We start from the raw sequence: 27,130 nt of genomic DNA on the forward strand, positions 1-27,130 counted from the left end.
AATCTAAGCCATCAGAATCCACTTGTAAAGGAAGCTGAAATACGTGCATGTAATCCAATTTGGAGGGTTTAACGACACTTTGCCTCTTCACAAGCATCTTAATGGTATCAGCCCATATGGTGGGGCAGCCATCTTCCCATGACTTCTCTTGTGAGGTAAAAATCAGTCCTTTTTAAAATACACTAAATACATTATCAAAGTTTTTCATCTTTCCTTAGAAAAGAGATGGTGAAACTTGAAGCCAATGTGTATTTCAGAAAAAGACATATGAACAGCACTTACACATACCCTTAAAATACAAGAATGTCTTCGTGTAAAACGAAAACCAAAAAACAATGACATCCTATTGGCTGTGAGAATACTTTGAACGAATAAAACTTGCTTTATTTTAAACTTCTTTATAGAGTATTTAGATTTGCTTTTGATCTTTAAAATGACCATTTGTCTAAAATTTCCAGTGTTCTTCTTCATTCCCATCACATCTGCCAACCTGCCAGCTTCACAGGCACCATCTCTGCCTTCCCACCTGTGACAAGGGACAACCTTGGGGCCCCTGTGTGCCAGATCCCTGTCTCTCACCTTCTTAAACACAGTCTCCAACAATGGTTCCCCAAACCAAACCAATTCCCCACTCATCATTTCCATCAGCAAACAAACATTCTCTCCTATTCTGTTAAAGACCTTTCCTGGACCCCAGTGCTCCCTCCAGCCACTACCCCATTTTTCTGCTGCTCTTTGCAAACAGCTCCTCAGAATAGCTACCTGTCTGCTGTTTTATAGCTTAGGAACCTACTGAAGTCCAGAAAGTTGAAATCATTTACTCGCACAGTGATTAAGCACAAAGAAGCATTAAGAGCAGATACAGGGCCGGGGGCGGTGGCTCTCGCCTATAATCCCAGCACTTTGGGAGGCCGAGGCAGGCGGATGACTTGAGGTCAGGAGTTTGAGACAAGCTTGGCCAACAAGGCAAAACCCCATCTCTACTAAAAATATAAAAATTAGCCAGGCGTGGTAGCGCATGCCTTTAGTTCCAGCTACTCAGGAGGCTGAGGCAGGAGAATCGCTTGAACGCAGGAGGTGGAGAGTGCAGTGAACCGAGGCTGCACCACTGCACTCCAGCCTGGCGACAGAGCAAGATTCTGTCTCAAAAAAAAAAAAAAAAAAAAAAAAAGAGCAGATGCAGGTCATAAATTTTAGTCTCTGATAACACTAAGTGATACCTTTTTTCCTATTGGTAATAACAATAGAAAAACCCGCAATCTCTAAATAAAGCCATTTGCAAACACTCATATTTGGAGAACAATTTATAGAGTACAAAAAATTTTCACGTGCCTTATCTCATTGGATTTTCATAACATCTCTGCAAGTTGGGTAAGTTGTTAAAGCTCCATCTTATCTTAATGAGAAAACTAAGGCCCAGACTTGCTGGATAACGGGGCACAGCAGGGAGGCTGCAGTGAGGCTGTCTGAGTATGAAGCCTACACACCAGCTGATATCTGCATGAACTCTGGCTAGTAGCTCAATCTCTTTCTGCCTTGGTTTCACATGTGTAAAATGGGTCCACCTCCCCGGGATGTTGAGATGTTTAAATAAGTTCATGCAGAAAGCTTGGAACCAGTGACTGACTCATAGTAAGTTTTAAGGATAGTATTAGCATTAAGTGACCACTGGGGGACAGGCACTCTACTAGTCTTATAAACAAAATGCTGCAACTCAACCATGCAGGTAATTCAACCCTGGCTAATTCTCATTTTAGCTAAAAACTCAGACAACATATGACATCAAGTCATTAATATTTGACATAGGCCGGGTGCGGTGGCTCATGCCTATAATCCCAGCACTTTTGAAGGCTGAGGAGGGCGGATCACCAAAGGTTAGGAGTTCAAAACTAGCCTGGCCAACATGGTGAAACCCCATCTCTACTAAAAATACAAAAATTAGCCAGGCATGGTGGTGGGCACCTGTAATCCCAGCTACTCAGGAGGCTGAGGCAGGAGAATCGCTTGAGCCCAGGAGGCAGAGGTTGCAGTGAGCAGAGATCACGCCACCGCACTCCAGCCTGGGCAACAGAGCAAGACTCTGTCTCAAACAAACAAACAAACAAAATATATATATATATTTGAAATAAAACAACTGAGTAAAAATACTGAAATATATTTTGCATCCTATGGGTTACTTGTTTTAAGAAAAACTATTGGCCAGGTGCGGTGGCTCACAGCTGTAATCCTAGCACTTTGGGAGGCCGAGGTGGGCGAATCACGAGGTCAAGAGATCGAGACCATCCTGGCCAACATGGTGAAACCCCCTCTCTACTAAAAATACAAAAATTATCTGGGCATGGTGGCTTGTGCCTATAATCCCAGCTACTTGGGAGGCTGAGGCAGGAGAATTGCTTGAACCCGGGAGGCAGAGGTTGCAGTGAGCTGAGATCGCGCCACTGCCCTCCAGCCTAGTGACAGGCGAGACTTCGTCTCAAAAAAAAAAAAAAAAAAAAAAAAAAAGAGAAACTGTTGAACTCATGCCAGTGGTTTTGATTTAATTAAACTTACTTACCTTTTTGGATCTTCCCAGCTTCAATGTAAGGGGTGAGAAATAATGGCTGTCCTGAGTCTCCCTTAGGTGGCATGGAAACACTTCTGTATAGGGAGCGAAACAGCCCATCACAGGGGCCAGGCATCAACAGGACCAGCGAAACAATCACCTTCCACATGGCACCAACCATCTCTCAGGGTCTAGGATAAAAACAGCATTCCAAAAATGAATCATAAGAGTAAATATTTACCTGGCCCTTTTACATGCAAGAAATTCATTTATTCACTTAAAAAAAAAATATTGTGTGTAAAAGCCCTCTGCAAGGACCTTGGATAGCACCATAAATAAGCACACCCAATCCCTGCTCACTCTTAAATTCAAAGGCTAATGGGAGACTCTTCAAGGGATTTACAATGTCAGTAATTTTTCAATTACTGATTTTTTTTTTTTTTAAACAAAGTCTTGCTCTGTTGCTCAAGCTCGAGTACAGTAGCATAGTCACGGCTCACTGCTGCCTTGACCTCCTGAGCTCAAGCAATCCTCCCACCTCAGCCTCCCAAAGTGCTGGGATTATAGGAGTGAACCATTGACATTTTTTAAAATGCAGTTTGGAAAGTAAATTCAATGGAGGATTAGATAAAGACTCAGAACAACAAGAACTCTGTAACTGACCATAAATGGGTGGTAGAAACCATTATGCCACCACAGAAGGGCAGAGGATTGAGAGCACGTTTCAGGCCGAAAGATCATAGAAAGGCCTTATCCAAGTTGGATATGGATAAAAGGTGAATGGTTCACAGACAGGTGGGAGAAATGGGAAAGGCATCATGGGTGGGTGGAAACAGCTTAAGCAAAGGTGAGACCTCAGGCATCCATGCACACCTTTCAGGGAAATTTCAAAAAAGCAATGGATTTCTGGTTATGTTCTCTAACTCTTATAAAGCCCCAGTTTGTATCAAAGAACAACAACAACAAAAACAAAAACAGGAAGGAAGAAAGAAAGGGGGGAGGGTCCTACAACTACCCTTAGGTTCCTCCCCTTATTGCTAGCTGATAAGTAAATTAAAGACATTAGGCCCCAAACCATTAGCACAAAGCTTTCCAAAGATCTTCAGATCTGATGTTTGCTTAGAATATTCATCTGAGATTATAATAATAATGGCATAAAACTGTATAATTATTTACTTGAACATCAATATGTAAATTATATTTATAGTGGGCTTTCCCATGTATTTGTAGATGATTTGAATCTCCTAATTCCACCAGTGTTACAGAAAAATGACTGAATGGTATTTGTTAAAGCATGGAGACAAAGACTTTATCAGGATAATGACAGGCACAGGGACCTTGCAGTCAACAGTCTTGCAGCAAGGAAGAGAGATTGGGCTCAACTCCAAATGCAGCATGGGCCAGTGGGAATTTATAGCCAAGGAGCAGTGTGGGGGTCAGTGGATGGAAAATTACTCAAACGAAGCATTGGGGTAAGGTGGATCTGGCTAAACCTAACAGGATTCTCACTGAAGACAGGCCAGGGTGATCAGACATCACCTGGGGGATGGTGCAGGATGAGAAACCTGGTCAGACATTGAGGCGATCGGATGTTGATGTTGCTGGTTCTTGGTAAAACGACTTAGCCAGTGTCCTTTGCTAAAACTGGATTTTACAAGGAAGTGCACAAACAGGCCTAGCAGAAGATTCAGAAGCCTGACTAAAATTTGGCCAAGGAAAAAATCCTTGTCACCAGGAAAGTGAGGATTATTGTCACCAAATTCAGGTAAGGAAAACTTGAATCAAAAGAGTGTCTCATGCAAGGACATGAAAGTAGAGAAAGCAGGACTTGACTCCACTCAAGGCCAGGACTAGGGAGAAGCGAGGGAGGTACAGATGCAGGGTCAGATCTCATCTTGATCTAAAATGTTGACCATTTTTATTATCATTAATTTTTCTCGGTATTATACAGTTTTTTAACTATTACATTAAAATATTACTAGTCTTGAATTTTTTTTGACACTTTCTTAAGTTTTACACCTGAGGTAGTGCCTCTCTTGTCTCACCCTAATCCTGACCTTGCTAAGTAGGGAATTACGACAAGCACACCAGGGCCGTTACATGACTCTGCACTCCTGCTATTTAAGCATGATCTATGTTCTTAGCTGTAAATTCTAAATCAAATACATGAAATGAAAGGGTACTCCACACACTCACATTTCTGGATGCAAAAAGAGATACACAATTATGCAAATATAATGCCTGCTTTTATTCAGTGCTTTAAAATGCCAAGCCATTAGAACATCTTAAAAATACAAAACGTGTAAAAATCTTTTAACGACATGCTTATTACAACCCAATTTGGCATAACATGAAAATATTGGTTATAGCAAATTTTAAAAGCTTTTCAGGCACATTTCCCCAGTAAGATAAAGGTTTATAATTATAATGTGATTGAATATATAACCCTTGTCATGTCTCTCAGGGTTAACTTACTAGAATTCCCCACACTTAATGTAAATAAGGCCAACCAAATCCAGGATGGAGCTAAAAAATGCTTTTGCCTATTACTGACTATAATAAAGAACAAAATGAATTTAGGAACTGAAATTAGGTTCCCAAGAAGCCCCAGGGTAATGACCTCTATGGCACTGTGAAAACATTTTTTTAAATTACATGAACTTGTTTACACTGATGCTTTTATAGCACAGCTACTTTCAAGGGATGCCTGAAATCAACAATCTTACTCTCTAACTGGTTCAGAAAAAAAAAAAAATACATATATATATGCAATATTAAAAAAAAAAATGGAAGAAGCTCTTCCGGTAAGAGGTTTTTTTTTTTTTCCTGGGGACAGAAACAAGAAACCAATCATGCCATCTAATTTCTCAATCTTCCTGCTGCCAATCCCTAGCTCCCTTTAATGGAAGCCATTAATATTTAAATAACCAGGGTAGTTACAGCACTTCCCTTGTAAGCAGATGTTGACTCAAAGATGTTAAAAAAGGAAAAGAGGTAAAACTGGTCCTGTTTTGATATAAATCTAATACATAAAAGTAAGAATTGGGTCAATTTAGTAGATCTCATTAACATTTAATCAAATAACTATCTGAGTCATGGTTTCCCATGCAGGTGAATTAAAGCACCGACATATTTCATTTTACAGTTCTCATTCAACAGTCAGAATTCCTGAACTGTGCTTAGCTGTTATCTCTCCTTATGAGAATGAAAGCTATTATCATAAATGGAGAAGTGGGTTTTTTAAACACCCTCTCACATGTTTTTGCTTATCCTAAATTAGCATGAGTCCTTTTATTTATTGAACATTTGTTGAGCAATTTCTAAACTAACAAACCTTATACTAGACAGAGGATATCTCCCACAGAAAGTTGAAAAAGAAAATTGTTAACCCTACACTTTATCATACCTACTTGAAATAATATCAAAACAGTGGTGCTATTTCTAGTTCAAACATATCATATTGAAGAATTCAAACAAAATGTTCTTCTTAATAAATGTTTAGAAACAGAATAAAATCTGGGTAAATACAAAACAATATCAACAGAATCAAAGACTCTAAAGGTCAAAAGTATATAATTTGCTAAAATTGTCTTACTAAACCTTAAATATTAAAGTTGAAAATCATGTGTCCAATGTATGATTTCTGATATGGAACAAAGCTATTTATCCACAGTGTTCTTTAGAATAATAAAAATTGTCAGTAAATAAAATTTCCAACAGTAAGACATCAGATAAGTTACTATACACCAAAAAGATAAAATTATTATACATACAGCAATTAAAATGATTCTACTAAGAATGTTTTGAAAAATATGATAAAATATTATTAGGTAAAGAAAAGCAGGATATTAGATTGGATATATGGTTTTTTTCCTTATTTAATACTTCTTAATAATTTCTAAATTTTCTACAAAAATTTTATACTCAGAAAAAAAGTAATTTTGTTGCTTTTTTAAAAAAACAAAGTGAAGCAACTGCTAGACATGGCAGAAAAAGTGCTTATTCCTTATTCCTCATTACTACCTGGGTATGACCTCTTCTGTTTCCTAGGAATAAGGTTCTATTTGTACTTCTAGAATAGCTTCTTCTTTCTCTAACATTCTGTTAAGATATGTCCTGATCTCCTAAAGCCACAGAATCCCAGAGACTCAAAGTAAATCTTCTCTTTGGCAAATCAGAAGGCTCTGCATAAATGTGAGATGCTATTATAATAATATTTATTATCATATCTGAATTTCATTCTGCCTGGAGTACAGTTCATAATGAGAGTGCATATAGTTGGTACTAAGCAAATATTATTGAATTGATGAATCTAAATAAGGAACCATATTTTAGACCTACAAGATATTAAATGTTCATGTGGTCCAGTTCCTTCATCTTCAGATTAGAAAACTTTTACCAGGGAGTAACTGACTTGATCAAGATGACAAGGCCAAGACTCAAAGCCAGAATTTACTTATGGCTCTAAATCTCATCTGCTTTCCACTCTCCCGTCTTTTTTTTTTTTTTTTTTTTGAGACAGAGTCTCGCTCTGTCACCCAGACTGGAGTGCAGTGGTGCGATCTCAGCTCACTACAACCTCCGCCTCCTCGGTTCAAGCGATTCTCTTGCCTCAGCCCCCCATGTAGCTGGGATTACAGGCACCCACCACTACAACCAGCTAATTTTTGTATTTTTAGTAGAGGCGGGGTTTCACCACATTGGCCAGGCTGACCTCAGGTTCCTGATCTCAGGTGATCCACCCGCCTCGGCCTCCCAAAGTGCTGGGATTACAGGCGTGAGCCACCGCCCCCGGCCTACTCTCCCACCTTTATTCCAGATATATTCAAATATTCTGACTCTTACTGTCTCAATAGATAATAACAGCTTGTAATAGTCTTAAATCCCTTTTATGGATTGTTAAAGGATGGAGTAAATAAATAAACAAATGAATAAAAAGAAACGTTGATAAGTAAATCTGTCTAGAGTAGTCTGGTTTTTAGAAACAACTCTGTAATAACCCAGGTCCTGCCATGACTCATCCGAGGACCTTGGTAAGACAGTAACTTCTCTGGGTCCCACCTGATGTGCTCAAGCCAGCGCAAGAGAGCTGATGGTTAAATTTTCAGGAATGTTGAGAGTCAGTTGTTCAACAGAGCCACCGTTAACAATTAAACTGTTATTGAAGAAGTTACATTTTAAAACATATGTTCAAAGTACTCAAAACTTATCATTTCCTAACGATTTTACTACATTTTACTATTATCTGTGATCTAGAGTTATGTTTTTTGTATCTGTGTGGTAGACAGATTACACATATGATGATTTGCTTCTGGGCATCTTTTTCCAACTATGTGTTCAGTAATCTTGTTGGTAGCTTGAAATCAACTATGGTAGGAGTATTTATACCACAGTAACCAGCAAACACCAGAAATCAGGCCTTCTTTTTCTCAGACTGCCAATTGTTAAACATTTACCTGCACATACTGGGCTCATCTTCATTATTGGTAAAATGAGCTAGATGCTATTTTCCATTAGCTCACACTCCAATTCCAATCGACCTGACCATCAGAAAAGACAAAAAGGGAAAATCCTGGCCAGTTCTCCCCTACCTGATCAACCAGTAGCATAATCAGATTTGCAAGACCTCAAGAAAAGAAACCTGAAAATGCCACTGGAGGTGTGTGTTTTGCCAAAGAAAAAAGAATCAAAAACAAAACCTGCAGGATGAGGACAAACAAACAAAGAGCAGGTATTTAAACCAGCCTTATATTCTCCCCTTCACTCGTTTCCACTTCCCCACTTTACACTATCGATTACTCCAATCAAAGGATACATATCTTTCATATAATAACCATTGTAGCTGCAATTAAAATAGTTATTGCCCGGCACACTGGCTCATGCCTGTAATCCTGGCACTTCGGGAGGCCAAGGCGGGAGGATCCCTCGAGCCCAGGAGTTTATTTATTTATTTATTTAAGGGACAGAGTCTCACTATGTTGACACCCTGGACAACACTCTTGAAGTACTCTTTTCCCAGGGAGGACACAGTCATGGCATGCAAGGTAAAGGGCAACCTTTTGCTGAAGTGGCACTGAGACACGCCTATCTCCTTTTCACAGGTTCCTCTCTGGCATCAGACAGTGATGTCTAATCTCTCTAACGAATTAGTCATCCCTATCTCTGCCACCATATCCTTGGACGTGCAGGAAAAGGAAACTAGAGGTGTGTGGCAGGGAGAGAATGAGAAAAATCAGGAAGAGGAGAAAATAATATAATCTGACACCACAGTCTAGAGCTTTACCTTGAAATCCCACTCCAACCAGAAGGGAAATTTAAGTGGGCATGTGGTGGAAAGTAAAATGTAAACATTATCCCAACATGTTCTTCAACAGTTTTGAAATAGAAGGGCCATGCCTGTGACTAAAGGCACCATCATGATAATGATACCAGTTAATAGCTACCAATTACTGAACGCTTACTATGTACAAACAACTGTACTGATTGCTTTATATTTTTTATTTCTAACCAGGAAGGTAAGGATTACAAACAACCTTACCTTGTCATCTCATTTTATAGACGAGATACCGATCCTCAGAGAATCTAAGTGATTTGCTCAGGTTCACAGTTAGTAAGTGGTAAAGCAAGCAACTGAGGTGTCGGGGCTCACAACATGATAACCCAAGATAGTGGCACCTTGGCACAGTGAGTATTTTAAACAGCAGGAAATTGAAAAAACAGCAGAAGCAGGAAGGCTGCTCTCTGACCTTTTCCCACCTTTTTCTCCTGAGAGCTGGCCATGAAAGAATTCTCTGACCTACTTCCCCTGAAAGTAGGTCATAAGACCCTCATTCCAGAGGGGTCCTGCCCTATACCCAGAGGGAAGGAATGTCACACCGAGGCTGAAAAGAATCTGAACAAATAGGCCTCGCTGAGTTCCCCAGATTATTACTATTAGATCACACTCTTTTGCCCTCCAATTACACTTCTGCACAACTGTCCCTAAACACACATGGTTTTCCCTGGGTCCTTGGGGCTTCGTTTTCTGAAGGTTTCTGTGTCACTGAAAACTTACATTAAATACAACTTTTATACTTTTCCCATTTAATCTGTTTTTTTTTTCTTTTTATTTGTTATAGGGGCTCAGCCACGAACCTTGTGATGGATGAGGAAAAGATATCCTTTTTCTCCCCTTACAGTTTCTGGCAGCCAACATGGGGTGGCTGTGACATCCCACTAGTTCCAGAACCTGCAGATGAGATCCTGGGACAACCAATAAAAAAACAACAAAAAGTTAAGAGTTTTTTTTGTTTTTTTTAAACCAAGATCAGCTCTCTCAGATCTCTGCTTCTAGGTAGGGATTTCCTTTCCAAATTCAGATTAGCAGAAGAAAATCATTTGTTTGGATTGTGACTCATGTAAATCTGATTTGGGGATACCCATTAGTTATTGATCCTTTCCCTCCCAGGGACAGCTATCTCATTCCTGTTTCTCTCCTTTTGTTTCCTGAGCGCTTCGCTTCATGAGTGGTGACAAAACTCTCTCTGGGCCCGGCATGATGGCTTATGCCTGTAATCCCAGCACTTTGGGAGGCCAAGGCAGGCAGATCACTTGAGGTCAAGAGTTTAAGATCAGCCTGGCCAACACGGTGAAACCCTGTCTCTATTAAAAATACAAAAATTAGCCAGGCACGGTGGCACACGCCTGTAATCCCAGCTACTCATGAGGTTGAGGCAGGGGAATCGCTTGAACCCAGGAGGTGGAGGTTGCATGAGCTGAGATTGCACCACTGCACTCCAGCCTGGGCAACAGAGTAAGACTCTGTCTCAAAAAAAAAAAAAAAAATTTTTAAAAAAGAAAAAAACTTTCTCTGCTCTCTGCCAGATGGGGTGCAAGTGTTTCAGCTAACAATGAGTGGGAAACACATCTCTGGGTAGATGATCTGAGACTGAGAGGGAGCCAGCCTTGAGGAAACAGTACAAAAGCCCTGCAGTGCAAACAAGGTGCTTACTGTGGGTTGGTGGGCACAGTCAATAGGGGAGGGAGTGGTACACAATGAGGCTGGAGAGACAGATAAAGCAGAGCTCCCAGAGTCTTATCTTCCTTCATCTGTGTTAGCATTTTATTCTAATGATAATGGGAGACCACTGGAGAGTTTAGAGCAAGGGAGGAATATCATCTGATTTACACTGTGACATGATTGCTCTGGTTGCTATCTAAGAAGTAGGCTTAAGGAGAATCAGGATGGAACCAGGATACCTAATAAGAGGCCATTGTTATAACCCAGGAGATATGACAAAGGCTGGGGTCAAGGAGTAGCAGGAGAGGTAATGAGAAATGGTCAGCTACATTGTGAAGGCAGATCCACGAATATTTGCTCATAGACCAGACATAATGGCTGAGGGAAAGAAAAGAAGTACAAGGATGGCACCTGTTTTCTGCCCAGAGTAACTGCATGAATTGTTATGTGCTGAGCTGAAGATATTTTGAAGTTCTATCTCCTAGTACCTCAGAATATGACCTTATTTGAAAATAGGGTCTTTGCAGACGTAGTAAGGTTGATGCAAAAGTAATTGTGGTTTTTGCCATTACTTTTTTTTTTTTTGAGACGAGTCTCGCTCGGTCACCAGGGTGGAGTGCAGTGGCACGATCGCAGCTCATGCAACCTCTGCCTCCCGGGTTCAAGCAATTCCCCTGCCTCAGCCTCCCAAGTAGCTGGGGCTACAGGTGTGTGCTACCACTCCCGGCTAATTTTTTGCATTTTAGTAGAGGTGGGGTTTCACCATGTTGGCCAGGATGGTCTCGATCTCCTGACCTTGTGATCTGCCCACCTCGGCCTCCCAAAGTGTTGGGATTACAGGCGTGAGCCACACTACTTTTAATTAAAAGTAACTTTACACCAACCTAATAATTAGCTACAATGAGGTTATGCTGGAGTTGGATTAGGGCAGGGCTTTCATCCAATATAACTCGTGTCCTTATAATAAGAGGAGGGAACTTTAGAGGAGAATGCCATGTGACGAAGAGGCAGACACTAAGTGATGTATCTACAAGCCAAGAAGCCCAGGATTGCTGGTAAACATCAACAGCTAGAAGAGGCAGGGAAGATCGTAGCCTACAGGTTTCAGGAGGAGCATGGTCCTGCTGATACATTAATTTTGGACTCTAGCATTCAGAACTGTGAGACGATAAATTTCTGTTAAGTTACCCAGATGGTGGTGTTTTGTTACAGCATCCCTAGGAAACTAATACATGAATAGTGGGGCCATGATTGGAGATCAGGAAGACTATGGAAGGAGTTGGGATGGAGGGTGTGAAGGCACAAAACCCCAAGAGTTCTACTTTAAGTTGCATGGTAGGCGTCCAGTGAAAATTCTGACTGGCCAACACTAAGCTGGAAAAGGGAAGCAAAATTGATTTCTTATATCAAATATGTCTGGCATTATGCAAGCCAGGATTTCCCACAGGGTCCTTTATGGAATACCAATTCTGTATTATATTAACAGAATTTATAATATAGACAGATTTTATCTGTCTATATTAACAGATTTTATAAGGAAAAACATTTGGGAAAGTCTGGGTTAAATAAAATTAAATGGGCTCCCTTGTTACAGAACATCTCATAGCCGTTCACTAACAGACAGCACACCTTTTCTTGACTGTGACACTATTCTTAGACAAGCCCTAAGGCCAGAGCTTTATATAAGACATATCCATATGAGTAAACTCAGTCCCAGGTTAAATAATTTTCTCATGCCCCCTCAGCTATTGAGTTGCAAAGCTGGAATCTGAAGCCATATCTAGGTGATGTCAAAGTCCACGTATTTTCCATACACCACTATATAAACGACAGAATATAACGAAATCTGCCTCAATGCAACTGTTGATAAAAACGGAATTCTGAATAAACTGGATTGTTTTGTCCATTTGCAGAATTTATAGGTACTGAAATTGCAAATGATTGAAAGGCATATTTATCTGTAAAGAAGTGAAAATCACAGGTCCACAGATTGCTTCATAATGGATTTCTAGTGTACTTCTTTCAGTTTCAAAAATTACTTTTTGGGGTAAGTGAAGCTCTCTACTCTTTAGGACATTAAAATCTCATGGCAAAGTCAGTGTCTTCCACTAAGAAATTTTTGTTAGTTTTGCTCAAGTCAGTGTAGCTCTGTTCTTCTTTAGAATTGCCTCCTTTTGAATGGTGTGAACCCGGGAGGCGGAGCTTGCAGTGAGCCGAGATCACATCACTGCACTCCAGCCTGGGCAGCAGAGTGAGACTCCGTCTCAAAAAATAAAAATAAACAAAATTAAAAAAAAAAAAGAATTGCCTCCTTTCTATTGCCTACTATAATTAGAATTTTCAAATAAAAACATTAGGATACACAGGGTGGCAAATACAAGGCTAAGATTGGGAACAATGAATGAGAACATTTTATATGAGGATAATCCTAGTAAATGTGGCAATGTCATCAGTTTAACCACCACTCCCTGAAGTGACAAGAAACTTCTCCCTGATTCTAAAAGAGCGACTACTATTTGTAGCAGTAACCACTCTATAGGACTCGCTTCCATGATTCTAGTACATTTCTCAGCTCTTTTCCATATGTTGTCTCATTCAAGCTTCACCTCCACTCTTTGTTTTTGTTTTGTTTTGTTTTGTTTTTTTTGAGACACGGTCTCACTCTGTCACCCACAATCTTGGCTCACAGCAATTTCCGCCTCCTGAGGCATAAATGATCCTCCCACCTCATCCTCCAGAGTAGCTGGGACCACCGGTGCATGCCACCATACCCAGCTAATTTTTGTACTTTTTGTAGAAATGGAATTTTGCCATGTTGGCCAGGCTGGTCTCGAGCTCCTGGGCTGAAGGGATTCGCCTGCCTTGGCCTCCCAAAGTGCTGGAATTACAGGCATGAGCCACTGCGCCTTGGCCCACCTCCACTCTTGAAAGGAGTTAGTGTAGCACTTCAATAGAGGCCCATGCTGACTGGGCCACTTTGCAAGTGATAATACTCCAGGCAGCAGCTGAGCTGGAACGGACTCCAAGTTGACTGGACCATCCACTCATTCACTGAATAAATATATTCTTAGCTCATACAATGAATAAAACAGACAGCATCTGCCTTCATGAACTGAGGAAGAGAGGCGAGAGCTTTTAAGAAAATCAAAGCAGGATAAACGGAATAGAGAGGAAAGGGGTCAAGCAGTGGCACTATTTGAGATAGGTGGTCAGGGAAGGCCCCCCTGAGTAGGTGACATCTGAGCAGATCTGAGGGCATGAGACAGTGTCTAGGAAGAAGAGAGTTCCTGGCAGGAGAACAGTGACTACAAAGGCCATTAACAGGAAACAATGCAGATGGAAGCCCATGGTGGGGGCCAGGTGAGCGATGGTCAGAGTGGTTCGAAGGGGGATCAGGTATAGGCTCGTGCTGGGTATTGAAAGCCAACCTGTATTTTAGGGCACTGCTTCTTCCCAGCTCTGGATATCTCTATCAATGTCCAGGAAGTCCAACAGTGTAACACTGCTGGCCCCTTGCTGCTGCCTTCTTCCCTCCGTAGGGGTAGGGTGTCAGGCAGAAAGGTTCACCTTATGGGTACATTTGGATAAACTGGTCATGTTGGGCTCACCTCACTCCCCATCCCCACATGAAGCGGTGCTTTTCTCTCTCCACCCTGTGTGAATCTGAGGATTGCTGGGCAAGTCTGCTCAGCCAGGCATCAGTCACAGGAAACCCATTTGCCCAAAAGGAAAAGTGCCATTCCAGCCCAGCCTCCCTCGTTAATCAAGCTGATGTTTCACTGTCCTCCTGCCTTGCTCTTCTGTCTTATTTCTCAATTTTTTCAGAACTCATGAAAGAAAGACAAAGTGCTGTGTTTTGAGCTCCCTCAGAGGCCTCAAAAATGGAATTTAGGTTTTATTCTAGTGTAACCCCTATACTCCACTGTCTCTATTATCCTGCAAAATTTCATCATATATACAATTGAAGAAAGACATGGTTAATAGTATCAGCTTCATCAGTCATACCCAGAATTTAAAGCCCCATACAGTCTGGCTTGCTCACACCAACCCTGAAAAGAGAAAGTGGAGGATGAGAAATGACCTCTCAGATCAAACCAGCCAAAATGTCTTCACACAGCTAATGCAAGGGCAACAAAGTCACTGCATGCATTCCCTCATTAGGTATTTGAAAATCCACTACGTATAGTATCCAAGGTGCAGACAACAGAAAAAGCCCACAGGCTGGTTCATCTGCTTCATAAGCCACTGAACACCCTCTATTATTGCTTCTGTCAGCAGTTTCTGAAGGCAAAAAATATAAATAAATAAAACGCTGTTTTCTTTCTTACTTAATGTATTCTGACTTCCGTGCATATCATCTTGCTAAAATCATTAATCATCTCCATATTTCTAAATTCAAAAGGAAAATCTGTCTTTATCTTTATTGACTTTTCTGACATGCTGACAGTGCCCCTTTGGTAAATTTATCGATGCCTCGCCTTCTGTAATTTGTGTTTTCATAGACCTTCTAAAATTCTTCTAGGAGTCTATCCTTGGTCCACAGCTTATCACACTTCCACACACTAAAGAGTGGTCTCATCACTTTAACCAGCACTTTCTGTGGACACCACTCAAAATGAGAGTGCCTCTCAAAAGCTTCTGCCTCATCTATCCAACTGCCTGCCTAACATTTTTACCTGATGCCCCATGGGTATATGAAACTCAACATGTCAAAATGGCATTTAATCCTGCTGAAACGTGGTGAATCAGAAACATTTGTTTATTTCTGTCCCCTCATGAAACCTCTCTAAAATGAGAGTAAAGACATTTTTTAAAGTTATAAATCCCAATAGCCAAGAAAATAGAAGAGATAACAGTAAATGGGGCAGATCAAATTTTTGTTGTTAGATGGAAAGGGAACAGATAGTTTGCAGAGAATGAAGGCAGAATATAAATGAGAAACAAGCTAATTCAAACCATACAACTACAGAAAGGGTCAAAAATGGTAAGTCCTGGTTACTGCAGAAGGCAAAAGTAAAGTATGGGGCTGAAAATGGAGGAATTGGCATGAGTCTATAACAGCATTTAGATCCTCAAGTCCCTCCCCAGTCTAAAAGAGAGGTGAGAGCCTTATTCTGCAGCAAATTCATTATTTGGACATTTTCAGTAGAGACACTCTAGACTTGGGAATATAAGAAACAGTGAAAGTTGGGGAAGAGATACCCTACTGAAAACTCAGAAATTCTACACACTGACAGACCCCAGCCCCTTGAACACTCAGCAGAAAGAATGCGGGCAGTAAGGACTCTATACCTTCATTCTTCAGCCTCTGCAGGAGACTGAAGGATTCTTCTTTGCAACAACTGCATTCTCTTAGAGAAAGAACCTATACATAATGACGTGTAGGATCCTCTAATGAAGCGTGTTGAATCCACCAATCAACTGCAGGGAGCCAGTGAACTGCTGACAAATCCCTTCAACACAGTGTCCAACCAGCAATTTAGTTTCTCACACTCAATATGTAAATAGACTTCAAGGAACCATTGGGTATTTGAGCAAAGCCTCCAACTTGGTAGAAAATCCAAAAGAAACTGCACAAAAATAAAAACTCACAAGAAATAGCAATGTATGAAGCAGAATAACTCTCCAAAAACCAAAATGTCTTTAAGGAGATAAGAGAAGATATTGCATCCATTAAACAACAGAATAAAATACAAGAACATGCTTCTGAAAATTAAAAACACAATCTTAAGAAATCTTAAGAATTTGATAAAAGGACAGTGCAATTAAGTTATAGAAATCTCACAGAAAATATAATTGAAAGATAATAGAACTTTAAAAAATAGGAAGAAAAAAGATAAGGAAATTAGAAGATTGGTTCCAGAAGACCAATATCTGACTAATGGGAGTTCCAGAAAAAGATGGCAGATAAAATTCAGGGGAGATCAGGTGGCTCATACCTGTAATCCCAGAACCTTGGGAGACCAAGGCAGAAGGATAGCTCCAGCCCAGGAGTTCGAGACCAGCCTGGGCAACATAATGAAATTTCATTTCTACAAAAAAGGTTTAAAAAATTAGCCAGACATGGTGGCACACACCTGTGATCCCAGCTACTTAGGGAGCTGAAGTGGGAGGATCACTTGGGCCCCAGGAGGTCAAGGCTCCAGTGAGCCATGATTGCACCACTGCACTCCAGCCTAGATGACAGAGAGAGACCTTGCCTCAAAAAAAAAAAAAAAAAAAAAAAAATCAGGGTAAGAAATTATCAAAGAAATACTGCGAAAATATCTGCAGAGGTAGAGATATGATTTTTCAGATTTAAAGGAACCATCAAGTTCCCAGATCAAGAAATGAAAAGATGAAGAACACATTTCAGAAGTGACTATTAGAAACTTTCCAGAGAAGAAGACAGAAAGAGAATGGTATCACATAAAAAGAATCAAAAGCCAAAATTGTATTAGATTTTTTTTTTTTTTTTGAGACGGAGTCTTGCTCTGTCGCCCAGGCTGGAGTGCAGTGGCGCGATCTTGGCTCACTGCAACCTCCACGTCCCAGGTTAAAGCTATTCTCCTGCCTCAGCCTCCTGAGTAGCTGGGATTACAGGTGCATGCCACCACGCCTAATTTTTTTGTATTTTTAGTAGAGACAGGGTTTCACCATGTTGATCAGGCTGGTCTCGAACTCCTGACCTCGTGATCCACCCACCTCAGCCTCCCAAAGTGCTTGGATTAGAGGTGTGAGCCACCACGCCCAGCCTATATCAATCATGAGAATAAATAAATATTCAGAAATACATAAGAGTTATTTATTTTTATTTATTTATTATTTTTACAGATAGGGTCTCACTCTGTCACCCAGGCTGCAGTGGCAGTACAATGCTGCAATTACAGCTCACTTCAGCTTCTAGCTTGCGGACTCAAGCAATCATCCCACCTTAGCCTCCCAGAGTGTTGCTATTACAGATGTGAGCTACCACACCCAGCTAGATTTTGATTTTTATTTTTAATTTAATTTTTTTCACCTCATATACAGCTTGGGAACCAGCCAGTTTTTTTTGTTTGTTTGTTTCTCATATACCACTTCTCAGAAAGCTACTGGCAAATGTGGTCCACCAAAGCAAGGATGTAAACCAAGAAAGAGGAAGACATGGGAGCCCACTAACAGGGGAACTAGGACTGAAGAGGGGAAGTGAAATCACAGAATAACAGTTATATTTAAAGAGCAACCAGTGCATATTGGAGCAGTAAGATAGAGGGGGATCCACATGAGATGTCCTCAAGGAAGAAATATATCTATAACTGACTACTGCATGAGTTTTTGTAAAAAATCATATCAATAAGGATATTACAGTTCTGTCAGCAAGTTTGGACAGAAGTTATAAGAGTGATAGAGAAAACAGAACAATCCAAAGAGGCAATTTTTAAGTTGATGAAGAAAATAAAACTGTACAAGACATGGATTGCAATTATAGTATACTACTTGGCTCAGCAGTGAGCATATTTACATAATAAGGTAAATATTAGATATTGATTTAGCAAAAGAGAAAATTATATCACCATTTGGACAGGTTGGAGGGTAGGAAAGTCAGGAGGTAAGGTATGTAAAAGTGGTGAATTTTCACCTTGTTGAATAAGTCAATAGAAAATACCTCAAATAAAAGGTATAACCCTAAAACCAATAAATCAAGAAACAGATTAGGCAGATTACTCAGAAATTTGGAATTAAAGGCTAGAACAGACAGGTAAAAGTATGAGAGGAGGTCTCAGAGATAAGAGAAGGATGGGGAGGCGGGGAGAAGAAGACTAAAATTTTTTATCATGAGAATTATAACATTACTTTTATTATATTGACAAAAATCAAAAGTAGTTAAGAAGAACTCAAAAACTAAACTTATTATCTCCTTCCCTAAACTTGTCCTTACTTCCCTATTTTTCATCTTGGTTGGAAATACTCCCATCAACTCAAGTACTAAAGCCAGAAATCCAGGATGTATTCTTGATTTATCCATTTTTCTCTGGCCCTGCATTCCCACAGCCAATCAATCACCAACTGAATCTCCTAGATGTTCTTCAAATTCACCTTCACCTCTCTAAATCTACTCTCATGGCCTAATCCAGTTCTTTATTGTGACTTGCCTGGACTACCGCAAACCTCCAAACTAGTTTCCAATCTTGACTTTAACTCCTAATTAAATGAATCCCTCTATACTTCCCTCATGTGCGGCTGTCTCTCCTATTGAGGTGGCATCACTGTCTGGGGTAAATACCTGGGGTTCGCCATCTCATGCCAAGATTAAGGACATGGACACGCACAAGGAGTGAGTTTAGGAGCAGAGGTTTAGTAGGCAAAAGAAAGAGAAAGGAGAACACTTCTCTCTCTTGCAAGAGAGGGGCATCTGAATGGGAAATCTGGCCCTCCGCGGAGTGCACCGGATTTTATAGACAGGCTTGAGGAGGTGGTGTCTGATTTATATAGACACAGATTGGCCCACAGATTGGCTGGACCAGGTGTGACATTTACATAGCATGCAGGGAAGCTGGCCACCTCACCCTAACCTTATTAAGCAAATGGGCTTTCCACTTGGCCAGCATTACTGTCTGTTCCCTACTGTACACATGGTTGGAAAGGAAAAGGGAAGACGGAGCTGCCATTTTGAACATGCCTAGCCCAGGTAGCCTTTTCCTATTGGCACAACTGCCGGCATTCACCTGTGCAAGCTTCCAGCTTACTTGTCTATGTGTGTAGCTCAATTTTATAGGCAGGCTGCTCTTTGTTAGAAAAGAAAATGATTTGGGGTCTGCTTTTCATTAAAAGGAAAACCTTACCGAGGACTCCTGTACTCTCACTATCTGCCCAAATAATTTCTTCTTAACGCCTATATCACTATTTTGGGAGGTCATGGAATTTACAGCATTTAAAAATTTGTTATGCAGCAATAGACAACCAATACAGAGGCAGGAGAAAAGCATAAGTAGGAAGTGGAGAAATAGGATGGAATCTAGAGAAGTCAGTAGAGAGCTGATCAGGGAGAGTTTTCTAGATATGCTAAGAATCTTTATCCTCTAGTGACTAGGAACTACTGAAGGGCTTGATAATTTGAAAAGAGTACTATGAACATCAATGTAAGGATGGACTTAAGCCAGAAAGACAGCAGGCAGGAAGGCCAGTTAATATGTTTCACAATAATCTAGAATAAAGATGACAGGAGTTTGAACTAGGGCTGGAAACTAGTAATAATAGCGTGGAGAGGGCAGACTTAAAAATAATTAGAAGGTTGACTGGGAGCAGTGGCTCACGCCTGTAATCCCAGCACTTTGGGAGGCCAAGGTGGGTAGATCACCTGAGGTCAGGAGTTCCAGACCAGCCTGGCCAACATGACAAAACCCTGTCTCTACAAAAAAATACAAAAATTAGCCAGGCTTGGTGGTATGTGCCTGTAATCCCAGCTATTCAGGAGGCTGAGGCAGGAGGATCACTTGAACACCGGAGGCGGAGGTTGCAGTGAGCCAAGACCACGCGCTGCACTCCAGCCTGGGCAAAAGAGCGAGACTCCGTCTCCAAATAATAATAATAATAATAATAATAATAATAAGAAGAAGAAGAAGAAGAAGAAGAAGAAGAGGAAGAAGAAAGTAAAACTGGAAGAAACTTGTGATTATATATTAGAGTTGAAATAGAACAAAGAATCTAGGATGATCCCAGATGTGACTTAGACGGCTGGGTGGGTGGACGGTGGTGCCATTAACCGAGAGAGAGAGAGACCCAGATCCCTGGGAGTGAAAATCAGCTCTGATGCTAATCAGTCTAAGATGCTCCCAACAGAACAATAACAATGTTTCTATATACCCAAGGCCACTCTGCAGCTGCAGTATGATGGACAGTCCTTCTTTCTGAGCAACTGCTGTATTCTTACCAATGATAGCGCTTTGTCCCTCCCATCTCCTGAACAGAGACTGCTGAGAGTCTAAGTTCCTGAGCTGCCACGGGCACTTGGCAGCAGCTAATCCAGCGGGTACCTCTTCCCTGATCCCTCCTTTGACTCATTCAGCACAAGGCCAAATATTTCAGAGGCCTCTTCCCACTTCTCCCAACCTTTGGGTATGTGTCCTCCTTTGCTGCACGTAATGCTAACACACCTAACTTTGTGTCATTACACATGTATTTCTCATATTCTCTGCTGGGTGGGTTTCAACTTCCATCCCACTTGAAAGTATGCTGAGAAAAGGTAGAAGGAGACTAAAAAATAGAGAGAAAAGAGACAATAAAGCCAGACCGTAGAGGATGGCTGCGGGCTCTCTATAGTACATTACATCCTAAGACGAGCAGGAAAGGCTCTGCCACAATTCCTGAATGTACAAGGTCAAAAGTTCCAGCCTTCACTTTGCCGACAGGTATATCCTTGGGCAAGCCAATTCACTTCTCCCCTTGGACTTCAGTTCCTTCATTTGTAAATTCTGGAGATTAGATGGACTATATAATTCCCAAAATCCCTTTCAGCTTGGAATGTCTAAGATTCTAAAAATGCAGCCAAGGAGATCAGGCTAAAACTGCTTCAGGCTTTGAGTCACAGGGATGATTCACGCAGGCTACCTTAATGAAAGAACTTCCACATCTGCTCTAGGTGCCCTGAACCTACACATTTCTGTCAGTGTTCATAAGACAACCTAAGAAACCTAAGAAAGGCTATTCTGGGGGGCGGGGGCGGGGGGGCTACAACACTGATTAAATTACATGTTTTTTAAGCATGGATTTTAAAAAAATCCTATCAAAATTCTAAATCAGTGGCTTCCAGCAATTTTTCTCTGAAACAGACGTCTCAGATTTTGCAGACACCAATGTTCAGGCACACATGTACACAAGAATGGTGGAAAGAGTCATGGTTTTACATGGAGTGTGCAGTCTGCCAGCTCAGAAATCTCCTGTGTCCCAACGGCACAGGCGGTTCATTCTCCTGCCAGCCAAGTTAATTCTACCAACATGCCAATAGTTAGAAGGGGAGAAAACAAAACAAAACAAATTATTTCCACTTGACTTGCTGATTGCTAATAATATTCTTCATCAAGTAACCCACGCAGGAACATTTTTCATCTTCAGAATTAGCTATGCCTGCCATTTCCCCTTTTGTCAAATACAAGGAGATATTTCCCAGGGTCTGCATATGACTCAGAATGGCTTCATCTTTATTTCATGTTCTACATTTCTTGTTGCTTGACTTAGGAGCATATGAGCTTTTCCCTAGCCAGGCCTTTCCCTGCAACCTACCTACCCTCCCTCAGCACTAAACAATCGCATTTCTTGATCCATTCAAACATGCAGGCCTCGGCTGGACACAGTGGCTCACACTTGTAATCCCGGCACTTTAGGAGGCCGAGGCAGGAGGATTATTTGAGCCTAGGAGTTCAAGACCAGCCTACGCAATGTGGCAAGACCCTGTCTCAAATCAAACAAACAAACAAACAGGCTTCTACCCACACTCTTCTATACAAATAGTTTTCTCTCCTTTAATAGAACTCAACTCTTCAGAGATTTTCTAACCATACAGTAAAGGGTGAGACACTTTGCTAAAACTTGTGGAGTAGTTAAAGATGAAAAGGGGACAGTATCCACCTTCAAGGAGCCCTCATTCTAGCAAAGAGAGACATGCATGAAAACCAGTAAACCCTAAATACTGTCATAAAGCATGAGGAATGCAGTTCTGTGCCCCACTACAAATAAACACTGCACTTAGTAAAGTCCTCACTGGAGGAAGACCCCATTCACCATGCAAATCCTATTATTCACTATACAACTTGCTACTTCTAACTTTGAGAAAAAAGCATTGAGGAAGCAGCATAATTCTCAGGGCTTCCATAGTCAGCTGGGGGTAATCTTGCTCCAGGCTACACAGTCTATCGCACCCTCTCTCCAAAGACTCCCCAGGGAAGGAAAATAAGAAAAAAGCAAAAAGTGACCTTAGACAGGCACAACTGTGGGACAATGAGGGAAGGCAGAAGATTGATGGGGTAAAACAAAAGCGTAAGTGAAAACAGAGCTTTTCTCCACTTCACCCTTAAATAAGCCAGGATTTTAGGTATGATCTTAAGGAGAATGAATGAAGTGATTGTTGACCTCAGGGAAGTAGGAAGGTTGCATGACCTCTCTACCAGCTTTAGGGGCTGGCATTTCTGAGAGAGGCTGGCCCTTCCTGTAGAGTTCAAGAAGTTGGGTGAAAACAAGGCACAATCAGAGGCAGACATCCTGCCAATTGTGCAATGACCAATTGTGCAATGTGCTTTGAGCTTCCCTGCTGATCACCTTCTCAAAACAGAGGGGCCACAGTAAGGAGCCTACATGTGCAAACGCCTAACACAGTGCCTAGCATACAGTCAGTAGCATATAGGAAGGCAATGCAGTCCGGTGGGAATAGCATGAAAGATTTAAAGTATGCCCTCAGACTGGGCACGGTGGCTGATGCCTGTAATCCCAACAATTTGGGAGGCTGAGGTGGGCGGATCATGAGGTCAGGAGTTGGAGACCAGCCTGGCCAACATAGTGAAACCCCGTCTCTACTAAAAATACAAAACTTAGCTGGGCATGGTAGCACATGCCTGTAGTCCCAGCTACTTGGGAAGGTGAGGCAAGAGAATCGCTTGAACCCAGGAGGCGGAGGTTGCAGTGAGCCAAGATCGCCCCACTGCACTCCAGCCTGGGCGACAGGGTGAAACTCCATTTCAAAAAATAAAAATAAAAAATAAAAAAACAAAGTATGCCTTCACAGCTTCAAATGTGGCTTCTGCCACTTAAAAACTCTGTACCTTGGCCAGGCGTTGTGGCTCACGCCTGTAATCCCAGCACTTTGGGAAGCTAAGGCAGGTGGATCATGAGGTCAGGAGATGGAGACCATCCTGGCCAACATGGTAAAACCCTGTCTCTACTAAACATATAAAAATTAGCCAGGCGTGGGGGTACACGCCTGTAGTCCCAGCTACTCAGGAGGCTGAGGCAGGAGAATCACTTGAACCCAGGAGGCAGAGGTTGCAGTGAGCTGAGATTGTGCCACCGCACTCCAGCCTGGGCAACAGAGTGAGACACCATCTCAAAAAAAAAAAAAAAAGTAGCTGTTGCCTTGTGAAAAGATAGACAAGTTCATTAAATTACCTGGCTTCTGATCTGCAAGTGGGTTACCTGGAAAAAGCGTTGTATGCTCTAAAAGTCCTAGACAAAAAAAATTATTTAACTTTCTCTTCTTCTTTCCTCTGCCTCACCTTACCCCCTGAACTTCCCAGAATGGGAAAAGGAAAGACTTACTTCACTTTACTAGTGCAGATATGGTCTTTTAGTTAGGAACTGTGGTCAATTATTAATGAGAACTGCAGCTATAATAACACTGTAGATAAACAGGCATTAAAATACTAACAGATCATTGAACACCTGTATCTATTTTTTGCTCCAAGGACTCCATATATTCAGATTTTCTTCAAGATCTTATCCTTTTTTCTCCTTCCGTACATTCCCATTCAACCACCCCTTCAGTATTAATCACTAGTCCAAATGTTTGTTCAGTCCTGACATTGCTATTGGGCATTTCAGGACAGTATCACCACTGTCAGCTGTCACCTCCAAAAGGATAACAAATCAGCCCCTCAAACCCACTGACTCTATAACAGGACATCATCATTTTCCTCAAACTTCCTCCTTCTATGACTTCCAGATACTTTTTTTTTTTTTTTTTTTTTTGAGACACAGTCTTGCTCTGTTGCCCAGGCTGGAGTGTAGTGGTGCAATCTCGGTTCACTGGAGCCTCTGCTGCCGGGTTGCAGCGATTCTCCCGCCTCAGCCTCCTGAGTAGCTGGGATTACAGGCATGCACCACCACGCCTGGTTAATTTTTGTATTTTTAGTAGACACAGGGTTTCACCATGTTGGCCAGGCTGGTCTCAAACTCCTGACCTCAGGTGATCTCAGCCTCCCAAAGTGCTGGGATTACAAGCATGAACCACCATGCCCAGCGACTTCCAGATTCTTAATGATGCTCCCTTATAATTGCAGATGCCTGAGTTCTAAAACCAGAAGTCCTCAAGTCAAATCTGTCAGCAAGTGCTATTCTACTTCCTTTTTTCTCCATTCTATCCACAGTTCAACCCTTACTTGCCCCGAGACATTTACAAAGCTTCCTAACACATCTCTCAGACTTCCGGTCCTTTTCCCTCCAGTTTAGCCTAACACTGATGCTTCAATGAGCTTTCTAAAACACAAGGCACTCCATTCCTCCCATGCCTTCAATGGCTCCCACCTGCAACCAGGAAAAAGTATAAACTTTCTACGATGAAATTTAAGGTCCTCCATGATACAACTCCAACATAACTTTTCAAACCAAAGTTACATGATTCCTTCACAAACTCTTAGCCTATGCTCCGCCAAATCAAAACTCTCCTTGTTCCCTAACCCTACCCTGCCTTTTATGTTTTTACAGCTTTGCTGAGCAAACCTCCAGGCAAACAGTAGGAACTAATCAATGCCAGTTGATTAATCAATTGAAATCAATACCCTGGCTTCTAATCAATAATAGAATCTAGGTAGATTCTAGATTGCAAAATTCTTTTGACTTTTCTGAAAGCTTAAACCTTTTCATAATCAAACACTGGGAAAAAATTAGTTAAATGAATAAATAAATGAGAAAATGAATCGCTTGGGACCTGGGTTACATTCTCTCCCAAGAATCATACAGTACAAAAAGATATGTGGCACTATCTTTTTGAAAGAGGGGTAATGGGATACAGAGTCCCAAAAAGGAAAGGAGGAAGAGCTTACCTTTAGTGTTCAAAGTAAATATTTTGGCCTGTAAACAATTCTAAGCAATTTAAAGACAACCAATAACTAGAATCAGACTAGAGAGAAAAAGGTAGGAGGTAAGTTCCAACTGTATTGGAAAGATAAGCTGCTAAGAATTTGCTTTTTCAGGCTCCAAGATCTAAGGACACAGTCCTTCCCCCTCTTTCACTACCACCACCCTGTCCTGCACCCCAGGGTCTGAGTTAAAGCAATGAAAGCATGTGATTTCATGTTCAAGGTTATACCTCTAATATCTCTTAAGGGAGAGCAATCTCAATACCCTGGTTTCAGTTCAGATACGCTGTAATAGCTGTCTTGTGAACTGTCTATTAAGGCTTACATCTTTGAGCTTGCAAATATAGTATAAAAGTTCAAACTCCACTACTGTTTTTACCAGGAAAGTACAGTTCTTAGCTTTTTGCCCAGCTTACCTCTCTCCCAAGTCAACATAGACGTTAATGAGTCATTGTTCTAGAGGTATCTTTCTAATTCTGAGAAGCTTGCCTACTTCTTTTAAATGTTCTTAGTTCAGTCAATGAAAATCTCACATTATAAAGCCATCGGAAATGTTAAACTAAAACAATCATGTTTGCTCTTTAGTGAACCATACTTCCTATTAAGAAGGGGTCACTGGCCAGGCACAGTGGCTCATGCCTGTAATCCCAGCACTTTGGAAGGCCGAGGTGGGAGGATCACTTGAGGTCAGGAGTTCGAGACCAGCCTGGGCAACATGGCAAAACCCCATCTCTACCAAAGATACAAAAATTAGCCGGGCATGGTGGTGTACACCTGTAATTCCAGCTACTCAGGAGGCTGAGGCACGAGAATCCCTTGAACCCGGGAGATGGAGGTTGCAGTCAGCAGAGATGGTGCCACTCCAGCTTGGGTGACAAAGTGGGACTCTTGTCTCAAAAAAAGAAAGAATGGGTCATTACCTATTTACCTTGAGTATTTGGGTGCTAATAAACAGATATCTGATGATACCTGGGGCAACAACTGAGTTCCTCCCCTCTCATTGCCTTAGTTCTGTGCATCCCAGGGTAGTATTCAACACTCAGTGTTTCCTCTGACAAACTAGATGCTTCCCAAAACAAAAACAAACTCATTTTTAAAATTCTGTTGTATTATTTGCTTCTTGTTTTTATTTTTTGTGGGGAGTGAACTGGTAAGCCCAGTGGACTTTCTTAACACTCTTCTAAGTCATTCAAACTGTCAGTCAAAACCCACCTATTTCTCAGGCTAGTAGAATCCCACTATAAAGTGATTTATAAACTGGATTTATATAAATTGGGGGATCAATTGCCCCTCCCAAACAATCACCTCCTATAAAAGATTAATAAAACAACATCTTGTTAAGAACAATGACACTACATTATAAAGGGTTGCCCCTATACTTAGACTAGCATGAGGTACACATCTAGAATGCCCAGTTAGCCAAACGGTCTTGACGACCATGCAGACTTTCATATGCCAACAAAGCCGGTGCAGTGTACTTTTCCAAAAGTGCTCCAATTCTCCTTTCGGACAACTTTCTTAAATGTTATTTACCAAAGTAATAAAATGTATTCTCAATGGACTTTTTATTCTGCTTACATCTTTGTTCTTACTCATCCCAAAGCAAAGAATGGAAAAAAAATGAGTTGTACATTTAGCCAGGGAAGGGAAAGGCAAGTACTGAGGGGCTCCTTTTTCATTTACTGATGCCAAAACTGAGGCTGTGGAAGATAAGTAACGTCCCTGATGTCATCCAAGTAGTGGATACCGGAACCAGGAATTGCACAGAATTGTCCAGCTCCAAAA

At 41.2% G+C, this 27,130-nt stretch overlaps 1 protein-coding gene and 1 long non-coding RNA gene across 14 annotated transcripts in view; one reads left to right on the forward strand and one right to left on the reverse strand.

Annotated features, from left to right (window-relative positions):
- The window catches only part of CPVL (carboxypeptidase vitellogenic like), a 202,534-nt gene that overhangs the window by 125,463 nt on the left and 49,941 nt on the right, over window positions 1-27,130 (reverse strand). For 8 of the 10 annotated variants that reach the window (XM_054687072.2, XM_016956801.3, XM_054687074.2 and 5 more), the window contains exon 2: window positions 2,555-2,733. In XM_054687072.2, coding sequence (XP_054543047.2) covers window positions 2,555-2,723 — 169 coding nt within the window. In that variant the 5' untranslated portion in view covers window positions 2,724-2,733. 10 annotated transcript variants of the gene reach the window in all.
- On the forward strand, window positions 6,646-9,819 carry LOC107975748 (uncharacterized). 4 transcript variants are annotated; one of them, XR_001719163.3, is made up of 5 exons: window positions 6,646-6,736; window positions 8,060-8,273; window positions 8,503-8,586; window positions 9,101-9,226; window positions 9,661-9,819. It is a non-coding gene; the product is annotated as an uncharacterized LOC107975748 (long non-coding RNA). The 4 variants fall into 4 exon arrangements; XR_001719161.3 differs by lacking the exon at window positions 8,503-8,586 and adding an exon at window positions 8,644-8,746; XR_001719162.4 differs by lacking the exon at window positions 8,503-8,586 and having other exon boundaries at window positions 9,054-9,226.

The sequence above is a fragment of the Pan troglodytes genome, chromosome 6 (genome assembly GCF_028858775.2).
Source record: "Pan troglodytes isolate AG18354 chromosome 6, NHGRI_mPanTro3-v2.0_pri, whole genome shotgun sequence".
NCBI lineage: Eukaryota > Metazoa > Chordata > Mammalia > Primates > Hominidae > Pan > Pan troglodytes.